At 41.4% G+C, this 12287-nt stretch overlaps 1 protein-coding gene across 2 annotated transcripts in view; it reads right to left on the reverse strand.

Moving 5' to 3' along the window:
- Window positions 1-12287, reverse strand: part of CCDC178 (coiled-coil domain containing 178) — a 1232457-nt gene that overhangs the window by 369985 nt on the left and 850185 nt on the right. For both annotated transcript variants that reach the window (XM_086966951.1, XM_086966950.1), the window contains exon 19: window positions 7001-7150. In XM_086966951.1, coding sequence (XP_086823077.1) covers window positions 7001-7150 — 150 coding nt within the window. The remainder of the gene's footprint in view (window positions 1-7000; window positions 7151-12287) is intronic.

Genomic DNA, 12287 nt, shown 5'->3' on the forward strand with positions numbered 1-12287 from the left:
CTTGGGTTTGGGTGCCCGTTTAAATTATGTGTAGTGTATGTTTCTCGCACTTATTGAAGGGATCTCTGCCATTTGAAAACGACTGCTACAGTTCTTTCTTGCGTTCACATTATGGAGCTGGAGGTATTTTATCCACCCATGGCACCTGTAGGTCTGCTGCTGTGCAGACTTATTATCACACCCGGCAGTGAGGTACCAACTACGGACTGAGGCACCTACAGCGCAGACATGGCTGTGTAAAGTAACCTCAGCAAGAATGGTGTGGCCCTGCAGGCTGCTTACAGGGATGTACTACTGAACAAGAAGGGGCTGACTGGTGAAGGTGCTTTTTTCCCTACTGGGCACCCCCATGTGTTTACTGTTTCTACCGATGCTCTGCCCATGCATGCACTTTACTGATACACTCTGCCCATGGAAGTCCGCAGAATTGTGCAGAGTTTTTCAGTAACTCTGTAGAATTCCACGAAGTGAAATTCCAGCAGCTCCCCCCAGCCTTAGTATATGGTATACCACTTTATAAGGGACATATAAGTAAACTAAATATGCCTATTGTGTATACACCAATGTTACCATGTTTAGGGAAGAAGCACATGAACTTTAGCACTGATTAGCAGTGGTAAAAGGCTCATAGTCGTAGGACCAACAAGAAGGTCAGAGAAAGAGGAGGGGGAAGGCAAAAAGTTTAGGGTAACCCTGCAAAAAGGGCAATTTCCAACAGATTGCCACTAAAGTGATGTTTCTAATAATGATAAGTGTTTTTGCCCCACGTAAGTATATCCCCACTGCTCTGTGATAGAGAGCTGATAGTAGTGTATCAAAGAGTGAAATGAGGTAAGGACATATTGGTTTCCCACATCAATATCATACTACCATCTTCTGGGAGAGATTGACAAAGTATTTTCATCATTTCGGGGGCCAAGTCCATTCTTGCTAGAACACTTGAGTTCTCTTACATTCCATTGGGAGCTGCTAAAAATGCAGACTTGGTTAACCTCAAGGTTGAGTGAGCATAGAAAGGATCCTTCACCAGCATAAACTTCTCCTTAGGGCTGACTCATAAACAGCATATACAGACATTGCTAAATTAGTTCCAACTTTTGTTTCAGTTCTTAACACAAGGGAACCCTGAAATCTATCAGGACCATAGCATATTGGCTATTTCAAATGAACAGTGGTCCCTAAGTCAATAAGTATTCATCAATTGGTTGAAAGGATATCCACTGCAAAACAATGTTTTAAAAGTCAAGAGTCACGAAACACTGTGTACATAAGTGACATTAGGGTGAAAAACATGCTTGGTGCTTAAGAGGAAATTACAGGAATTGCGCAATATTTGTATCACAGTCTATAGCAATTGTGTTCATATTGAACAGGTATATTCACCTATGATTTGTTTAGGGCATATAGGCAGGAGAAGTCTTCTTTTATCTACTGAATTCATGGAGAGTAAAGGATGCCTCCGTTGAGAAACAACGTAAAGTGCAGCAAGGGCTGAGGCAACAGCATGGTGGGCATGCATAACAATAAAGAACCATTGAGATCTGCCCATGGAAACTGGCATCATCTCAAAAGAGGCAGACCAGAAAAGTGCCTAAAACAATGAGCTCCATGAACTGTTTACAAAGAAAGCTGAAGACAAGAATTAGCCTTAACTTCTCCTTCCCTCCAATTAAGGATCAGGTTCCTTGCTTCTCAGGTTTCATAAATAGCCATTTTGAGGTAGGTCATAATGGCAGTTATGTATAAATAGCCTGTTTATCTCCTGGTTCCCCTCTGGCAATTACCAAAGGGGTGACTAAGCCACACCTCACTCATGATTACCCTCAGTTGTGGGGATGCCACTTCATCTTACTGTACAAATGAAGTCTTAGGGGTCAAGACTGGTAGGTCCAGAGCTTAGCTGGAGGAGGATATGCTACAGAATTATGATGACCTCTCCAGCAACTATGATAATTTCCAACCCAGGAACCATATTGCCTGATCCATGATGGCATCCCAAAGAAAGAAGTATTCTCCCTACTATAGAAGGGGGAATCAATCAAGGTTTTTAGGATCAATACTCTGTGGAAGCCAATTGAATCTTCTTTTTGGCCCAAAAGCCTTCATGAGATTTCAGAGTGACCAAGATCTTCAAACTATGTATAATTTATTTTATTTATTTATAACGTTTTATATAGTGGAAACATGGAATGTAAGGGTAACGGAGCACTTTACAGGTGAGTGAAGTAACAGACAAGCAAAGACAAGCTGAATGATCGGGAACAACATCCCTATAATCACTAGGATTTTCCCAACCCTGCTTCCATTTAGGAAAGAGAGAAAGACACACCTCTTTAAGGGACAGAACATTACAAAGCAGTACAGATCTAATTTCACTCTTAGAAACCTGCATTCACAAAATGTCTTGACATTGTGTGACCTGTAGTATTTCTACTCCCACATCCCACTGCATCTTGTCAGACAGATAAATCTGAATTTTTCAGTGAAACAAGACCACTTCTAGTTTACTCTGCTGCTCTTTGATCTGTCATTTTCTCTAAGGAGGTGGTCAGCCAAATTCTTAACCTATTTTGTAATAAAGGGATACAATACATTATTTACAAAGGCAATTATCTGACTGGTGGCCAATCAGTCTTAATGACAGAAGCTGACACACAAAGGGCCACTGATTTCTTCCAATCCTTCATTTGTCTTATAAAGAAGTCACACCTCCAGGTAATTGAGTTCCTACAAGTCTTTCTATTCTATGGGGCAAAATCCTGTACAAACAGTGGAGCAATTTTTCCACTTTCAAAATGAAAGAAAATCCACAAGAACCTTCTCCAGACAAAAAGCTGTTACAGTGTTACAATGGCTGAAAGTGCAGCTCAACTATTTCCCATAGGCATATTTTAGTTAGACTTGAGAACAGAAGATTCTGAGTCTTAATTCTTTTATTCCACATGAATAGCCTTACTTAGGATATCATATACATGCCACACATTCCTGAAGAGTGACTTCTCCAATGTAGGGGCTTATTACGATATCCTGCACAACATCGTAATAAGCCCCTAAATTGGGAACAACACAACCTTAGGTCGGTGTTTCCGAAAACAGTATTTGGATGCAAATGCCCATAGGGCAATCGGAAACATCAATTTTTCAATGGAAGCTTGTGGGGCGGGCGGAAAAGGCCTGCAGCACAAGCTTCCATTGAAAAAGTGATGTTTTAAAACATCCCTGCACTGTGTGGCAGGCACCAGGCAGTACAGGGATGTTTAGGAAGGCACCATAGGTGCCTCCCAGACCTCATTGCGGAGGGCCAGCAAGGAAGGAGGCCCTGCTAGGGGCCCCCAAGGTCACTTTCCAACAGCTTTTCCATGTTGGGAAGGCCGAAATGGAATGGCTGCAAGAAACTGACATAAAGCACGCTTTCTGACAAAGGTCTCTTTGAACCTTTCAGAAGGCTTCGGACGGTCCATCTGCCTGCTGCCTCTGCCCACACGCATTGTAATGCGTCAGTTGGACCTCAGCAACAGATGGCAGTTGTACTCGGCCCCTAAGTGTCCTTTATCAGATCTTTACCTTGACATATACTTCTAGGTCTTTTCCTTGAGAAATGTTTTGGTAAAACATTGTGCTTCAGTTACAACAATGTTTCCATTTGGCTCAACTCTTGTGTCTCATAAAGCAAAATCAGCAGAGATGCAAAGTCTTTTTGCAGGCAGCACTGACATTCTAGGCACAACTCCAGCCTTTTCTGCTTCTGAAAGCATGTACGGCCAAGAAGTTTGGAAGCCACCACTATTGCAAGTCTCGTGAAAGTTCCGTGGCTCTACGAAACATGTAGTCATCCTTGGTTTTATGTAAATGTCTTAGACAATGTGTGCATCGGGGATGCACTGCCTCTATCTGGGCAGTGGCTACACTCTGTGCACACCGCCAGCCTCTTTTGCTTCTCAAGCCCAACATTTATGAAGGTTGGAGTACTGTGCTACACATAGGGCCAGCGTGAAGAGGTATAGGTGGGCCACAGTTCATGATATTGACTGTACCAAGAGGCTTTCCGTAGTGGTGGAATTGCTGATGCACTCTCAGTTCTGGATGCAGTGTATGAGAGGGAAATTATGGGAATTTTTTCCTGCTAACTAATCCTTAATATAAAAATCACCGGTACATCAGAAATTATGTCTTTACAACATGGCATGAATCAGCTGGGCCAAGAACAATTACTGTTTTTTTGCTACCAGGCAAAATGCTTGGTTTTGGTTTGTTCTCATAGCTTGTAAGGATACTTTTAGAGCTTCGTGCTTTTTTTCAGCATATCATTGCCAGGTTGATGAAAGGTAAATTCTCTTCCAAGAGAGGATTCAAGAAAGGGATCAGTATACATTTGAGTGTTGTCACTGAGTTTTGTGTCTCTACTCAATACATCACTTTGTCTATTCCTATTGACCAAGAGGGTTCCTGTCTACAGAGTGTAGGTGATGATTCATAATTGGGACCTGCTCAAGCCTCTTTTTTCTTGACAAGAGAGAAGAGGTTTCAAGATCACAATTGCATAAGTAATCTCAGTACATCACTACTCTTGAATTAGGCACACAATATTGCATGTTTCAAATGTCACTAAATTAAAATAGATAGCTAAAATACAAATACAGAGGTGAGGGCCTGATTCACAAAGGTAACTTACACTTTTGAGCAAGTTGGCAGTTTTGCTACTTTTTGGTATTCACAAACTGCACTTTTGTAGTAGACTTCTGCACTACGCAAGGTCAACCACTGCTAATGCAACCCGTTCCATAGCAAATAATGTAGGTATGGACTTAAAATAAAACCCCATAGGAAATAATATTACATTAAATTACATTGCATTGTACATTAAATATTTAAAATTGTTGAAAATATAAAAAATAAAAATGAATGTTGAAAATGTATAAAAACAGTACATATGCATTATTTATTATTAAAATGTTTAACCAAATATCTAAAATAAGTACATATGTAAATATACAATATTTGATAAACTATTCAAAATAGGCTATTAAATATTTATAATTAAATAATACATATGTACTATTTTTATACATTTTTTTAACAATAATGTATATTTTTTTAAGTTTTAACTATTTTAAATAATGTTTTATTTTAGGTCCCTACCTCCATTATTTTCTCTGGAAGGGTGGTGCAGTACTAGTGGTTGGCCTTGTGTAATTCTGGACTTACTCAAAAAGTTACTACAAAAGTGGTAACGTACTCAAAAGTGTAAACTTACTCAAAAGTGCAGTGTACTACACCAATAAAAAATGCTAACAGGGCTCAGTTATTATGTTATGTTATGTTATGTTACAGTCTTTTGTATTGCGCCCAGCTGCCCCAGCAAAGGGGCGTCCTGGCGCATGGCAGGTAATATGCAACACCTACAGGGAACATAACAGAAAGAAAGACAGAGGCGAATTTATTAAAACAGAAAAGTTTTTACAGCTTTGCGAAAGGCTAAAAGGTCATCTAGCAACCGTATCTCTACTGGAAGAGAGTTCCAGAGCTCGGCCGCTCTGACCCGGAAGGATCGACCACCGACCCGACACAGCCTGTATCGGGGGATCACAGTGAGTGCTTAACCCAGCGATCTCAGGGGCCGGGTAGGCACATACCAGGACAGAAGGTCCGCAAGAATTTGAGGACCCCCACCTCTCAAAATCTTGAACGCCAAACACAACACTTTAAACTGGATTCTTGCCCTGATAGGCAACCAATGCAGTGATCTCAAAGTGCTGGAGACGGAACATGTACGGGGTAAGCCCACTATGGCTCTCGCCGCGGCGTTCTGAACGCGTTGGAGGCGGGTAACCTCTGCCACATTGGTCCCTACCAGAAGAGAGCTGGCATAGTCCAGACGCGATAACACCGTCGCCTGAATTACTATTCCTATGGCCCTCATTGGCAGCCTAGTATCCTAAAATAAATAAGAGGGGGATGCCGCAGTTGGAGCTGTACACAGGGAATTAGGCATATTTTTTAAGAGCATGTGGCATTGTACACGAGACTTTAGCTTACAGCAGAGATCACAAAACAGGATTTTCAAATAAAAAAACAAGAGGAACCTCCAAAAGTAGACTGGCTTTTTTTTACAGTCACCTAAAGGTGTGTCAGCTATGCATGTTGCCACTGCTATTCAAAATAAAATAGGGTAAGGGCTGGTAAGCAGGTGGAAGTTTATAATTCAACATTTGTAAGAGTATGTGAGAGGGACAGAAATCTAGAATTTGGGGAGCAGTGGAATTGAAGGGTTCAACTGGAGATGTTTTCCTCAGTGCAGGTAAGCTACAAGGTAGGCAAAGGAAGGGGCAGACTGAAGTGGAGGTCTCAGGAAGAACAAAAAAGGAGAACAAGGAGGTCAGGAAAATTGAGAATGGAGACCCTGATTGTGTGCATGCTTGCTGAGAAGAAGGTGCAGTATTTGGCAGGAGGAACGCCAGATAGATTAGAGGTCTTGAAACTGCAAAACTTTAAAAAAAGAATACAATACACTGTTCTATCATCAATTTGAATTTTGGTCCTGGTAAAAGACATTCGAATAAGGAAGCCTCATATATGCACAGCATTAACAAATCAGCTGATCTAAACAAATTATTTACCATATTTTTCATTAGCGTTTACTGAAGTCAGTTTAATGTACAGAACGCACATTATAAATAGGTGAATATAAACGGTCTAATTAAAAAAATACTCTATGCAGGAATCAGATGTACCATTTTCACATTTTTAATTGTTACATTTCCTACTAAACGTGGTTCGATGTGCTTCCCTTCTAATGTATTAACAGTTACTATGTTTGAGGAGTACACAAATGCTAACCATGTCACTTAAAAGATCAAAGGGCTAAAACACACAGTAAAAGCTACGCATTTCAAGTCATTAACGCCCAAGATGTCTTTTAGCGCTATTCGCCTTCAAATTGCATTACATTAGGCTACATCGCTTTTAATAGGATGGCGACAATTACAATATTTGTCATTACCTGTGTGCGATCTCTAACAGAGGCTTCCAGTGTCACCCTTTTCTCAAATTCATCCAAAAGTTTGTCTTTTTTATGCAGGTATATCCTTTGAAGAGCTTTATATTTGCTGGCTAACTTCCGGTTTTCTATCAGGTCTACATCCAGCACTGACTGCAAAGAGAATAGAGCATGATTACAAAATATAAAATGTAACCTGCAGACCATCCCCTTTTAATTAGGGGATATACATTGTGCTTCTTTAGTTTACAAATCTTACGAGCTCAAAAAATGGAATGGATTTTTAACATGCTGCTGTACAAAAATGATTATAAAGATTTTGAAAAGAGCCTATAGTGTAGTTTGTTTTGAATTTGTAATCTACTGGAACAACTTCATAGATATTTGTAACAAAAGAATTCAAGATGCAGTAACTATTGCAATCAAATGTACTAGCGATGCCTGGTTAGGAACGCCATGATTGAAGGAATTAATCACTTACTGAAATACAATCCAGGACAGGTGTCTCCAACAAGTAGCTCGTGAGCTACTAGTACCAATGCAGCTACCTGTGAGTAGCTCTCCTGTGTTCAGCCCAGCCTAATAATATAGAAGCCATATATATGCTCAAATTTGAAAGCATGTTATAAAGATGAAAATGTGTCTATTTTCAGAACTCATAAGCTGATGTTTGGCAAAAACTAGTTGCATTTTAAAATGTTTTTTAAACTATTATTGAGTTGGGGAGGTTTATTACTCACATCACCTTAGTGCCAGGGGGATTGCAGCTATGGCTTTTATGTATTACCCACGTTCGATAATTTCAAATTCTCAGAGGATTTTTTTCACATTATTACAGAATGCCCTGCCTCATGCACTGATGTGATCATTGCTGACAATCTTGGATGGGGTGGTCACTACTACGTCACTAATATTAGTAACACAGGATGATTTCCATTAAACATAAGTAGCTTCCATCACAGAAAAGGTTGGAGACCCCTGATCCAGAACAACATATTGCAGGGGTCATATGATGACCCTGTTTTCTTCCGTGCGCCAGCCCAGAAGGAGGCTGTGCATTTCTTTTGCGAATCTTCAGCGCATATATTAACTCGGAAAAAAACTCAGAATTAGTGCATGTTTTGTTGACAGCAGATCTTGAAAACACCAAAAGACAATTTCTGCCCTGTGTTGTCGAACCATGTTTTGTATTTTGAGTTGATGTGTGCACTGAAGACCCCAAAAAGAAATTGTATTTGCATGTATATACCGCACACTACCCCTGACGAGACGTTGAAGCGCTTGAAACACGCAGACCGCTCTCAGCGCTGGTACAGCACTGAAAATAATATGGCCTGTTAAGTGAGTAAGCATGGTAAAACCCAGGGACTGCTAGACCTGAGACCAGCCTGCCATAAATAACGGGAACTGGAAGATTACAACATCCTCTCCCATAGCTGACACATAATTGGGTTGTATAAGCGTGTGGGTGCAAATCCCATAAAATATACCTGCCTTATAAGGAAAGATACTCTTCCAGGGCCAGTGGAGAAAATCATACAGTCAGACGGGAGTAGCACACAGAGAGTGATGGAGGGGCTGGGCCAAGGATTTCACCTCCTCCAACCTACTACATCCCCCTCAACTTATTGACTTTCCAGACAAATACATCTTCTAATCCGAGAAACTAGGATCATCTTCCTATTCCCACAATCTACCACCTGAATCCAGTGTTACAATCAGGCTGATAAAAGACGGCCAGAGAGGGCACCCATGATTGCACATGTAATGGGTGAAGCAGGCAACCAGTGCTGTCCTAAGGTGCTGAGACGGAAGTGGGTAGCAGGTAGGCGCTTCATACTGCGTAGGGAGCATATTCCATCCCATTCGAAAATTAAACTAGAAGGAAGGTCTCATGAACAACAGGCTGGTGTTTTTTAGGTGCATGAGTCTCTGTAGTCTTAGTTGGAGATTCCTATAATCAGCTAAAGCCAGGCCCTGAGAGCATGGTTGGTTTATCTGCCCCCATAAGTGGCAATACTTACATAAGGCTGGTGAGTCATTTTACTGAAAAAAATTGAATTTGCCCTGTCGAGCCAGAGAATGCTGTTCTAAAGAGGAGAGAGAGGGTTGTTGGGAAGAGGAAGACAGAAGACAGTTTTCTGACTCCCTCAGACTAGCCATACCCAAAATACCCACAAATCCGTCTGCATGAGGCAACAGTACTTTCAGTACTTGAAACACAATAGCGATTGGGGCATCCACCCTGTAAACTGATGCCAGAGGAGAAATTAGAATAGCCTTGAACCTGTTTCAATCTTTCTGAATGGGGCAGGGTAGCCGGCTTGATTGAGTGTGATCATTTCTGAAATTTGTATCAATTTCTGCGGCAATCATGGTTCACAAGATCGATAATATACCAATGTTCATTACTGCTTCTCCGCAGACATTCTAGTTGGAACTCATCAATCTGCCGTCAGAATGATTTGTGTGTGTCTACAGTTGCATCGCAGGGCAGATTTCACCCAACATAGGGATGGAACTACAACAAATTTGCCTTCTGTACCATCAGAGAAGTCTTGGTCTAAACAGGTGTCATTGTTTACATGGTATACGTAGGTGAATTATATGTTGGCTACATATAATCCAGCATGTGATGCCTTTAGCATAATAAGATGATGAAAGTCATAGAGAATGTAGGGCGGAAATGGAGATAAGAGATGCTGGGTCATCTACACACTCAGGTTCTAGGGGGGGCATTGTAAGAATATTGAAGGGGTATTACATCTCTTCACAGTCATATCTTGATGGAGAGACTACTTTTTTGCTTTCACATTGAATTTGCTACTAATGACCTTACAACCCAAGGTGGCTTCTATCAGATAAAGCCCATCAGGTCCCTGAAAAGGAAAATATGGACTTTGGCTTTGGATCACAGTAGGATAAAAATCATTAAGCAAGTAACTGAGTCACTTTTTGGTGTCTGGCTAACAAGGACCCATCAATGGGATAATAGAAAATATGAATTATGGCCATCACAAACAATCTTTTATCTCCCAAGGGCCATTAGCTGAACCTCATACTGCCTCAGCAAGCTAAAACAGACCCACATCTGGCCCTCAAAGATCCTAACTCAGGGCACAAACACCCAGTGCCAGCCCTAATAATCCAACCCTAAGTTTCAGCTACCCTCAGAAATGCTATGCTACTGCTGAGAGACCTTCACGCAATCCCCAGGAAGCATCACTCAACCTTCTTCAACTGACCTTTACACCCACTCGGACAGACTCAGTCTGACAGTGTTTGTAGATAGATGACCCCCTATACTTCGTAGACCCCATATACTTATCTTCTGACTTCTCAAAGAAAACCTTAACCTGCCACGCCCATCAAATGTTGTGTCCCACTATGCCCCGAAAGACAGACCACTAACATGAGGATCTACAATTGGGAAGAGAATGTCCCTGAAACACTTTCTCCGAGTTCATAGAGGGTATTTGGGCACGTTTCCCATCTGCGGCTGACATGGTGTACCTGGCTCGCCTGGTCAGGAAGAGAAAACCATTGGAATGGTGTTGGAAGGGTTTAGCTTTACAAATGCGGATAGGAACGTGTCATTCTTGTGAAAATCCATTTATACATTCATCCAAAGACCCTGTAATCTAAAGCAACCGAGAGGGCAGTGACATGCAAACATCATATTGTCCACTTCATGTTTTCCAGCAGTTTGCCCAACCTTACTGGAACATTCAGAAAGGTTACCTTATCCCACAACAAAAAGCAGAGCAGGATGTGTAATAAAAAGACTGTTTCCAGCTTTTGGAAAATATAACAACACAAAAAAACTCTCAAATGCACTTTCAAAAATGAATGTGATGGATTTAGCATGAGCAATAAATGTGTATGAAAAGCGCAACCCGTGCTGACTCTTCCAGAATAGGTGTGCTGTGGTCAGGCCAGGTAGCACTGATTCTCAGACTGCTTCCCACAAGCCTAGCACGCGCGCAGTCTCCCATGCCAGGGCCCACAATAGCCAAGCTCAGCTCAGTCAACACACATGATCCCTGGATATGGTACCTTGGCGCACGCTCCACCTGCTCTCCCGCTATTGGGTGGGAGCGAATGTATTAAGAAAGAACATTAAAGGTTCCATAAAAGAGTAGGAGGCAGAAAATGGAAAACTAACCGCGCTCACGAAAATCGGCAAATAAATTACAAAAACTGTCCATTTTGCTTGCCCCTTTTAATCTTACTGTGGCATTCAAACTATTGAACATGTAACTGAATATCTCAACTGTACCTGAAGAAATAATGGAGCGTGTCTCTGCAGTAAAACAGAACGGCACTAAACTGATGAGTTTAACCCAGCAGAAAGCGCGGCTGTAAACATGACAAATGCCTGCTATTGATTTCAGGTTTAATTACTCTGTGCAGCACTGACAAAGCCCATCAGACGTTGTTGTGAAGTGTAAATGGAACAAACTACACTCCACTGCCCATAGGAAACTGATGGTGTCTGCAGTTTGCATTGTTTACTTTACCCTCGGTAAACTTCAGCCTTGATCAAATTAACAAGAGCTACTAACCTCCAACAATCTACAAGGCCCTGTGGTTTTACAGCAAGAGACTTAAAATATAGTCCAGCATCACTTCCTGACAACAAATGATTTCGCAATGGCCTGTGCGTCAAGTGACAGCTGACGCCAGCTCCGTCCGACGCGCTGCGCGTGCCTGCCTCACCAGAAGCGTTCTTTATTGATTGCCAGTCTTGTATCCTCCAAGGTGAGAGCGAGGCTCTGTGACTGAATAAAGCAATTACTTACCGTGAATCTTCATTACTCGGAATAATCTTTCTGATACAAATACTTTCTACGTCGACGTGTTTCATCTACCTCCAGGCACCACTTTCCACGCATAAAGTTAAGGTAGTGAAATTACCAGTAAGTAATTGCGTCACTGCCTCATCAACTTACTTTGAAGCAGTGACGTTTTAAAGAATGGGCAAAGTGGGCTCTGGTCCCAATCTTTCAGGGGGAGGGGGGGCTTTATAGTGTCAGCTCTGTTCTTCAGATACCCTTCTCCTGATGACCTTGAGTAATTCTTAAAAAAAATATTTTAAATACCTTTTCCTTTAATTTTTTTTATTGTGGATGATGTGTGAGAGTCTATTAGGGACATTTTGAAGAGAAGCGATGTGTTTATGTTTCATGCAACAACTGTAAAACATTCTTTGAGCTCAAAACAGGACCTCAGATGGGAGAAATGGGAGGGCTTCACAGAAATCATTTGCAGTAATATTAGTGAGCTGCTG

This window comes from Lissotriton vulgaris, chromosome 4_1 (assembly GCF_964263255.1).
Source record: "Lissotriton vulgaris chromosome 4_1, aLisVul1.2, whole genome shotgun sequence".
In the NCBI taxonomy this organism is placed as follows: Eukaryota; Metazoa; Chordata; class Amphibia; order Caudata; family Salamandridae; genus Lissotriton; species Lissotriton vulgaris.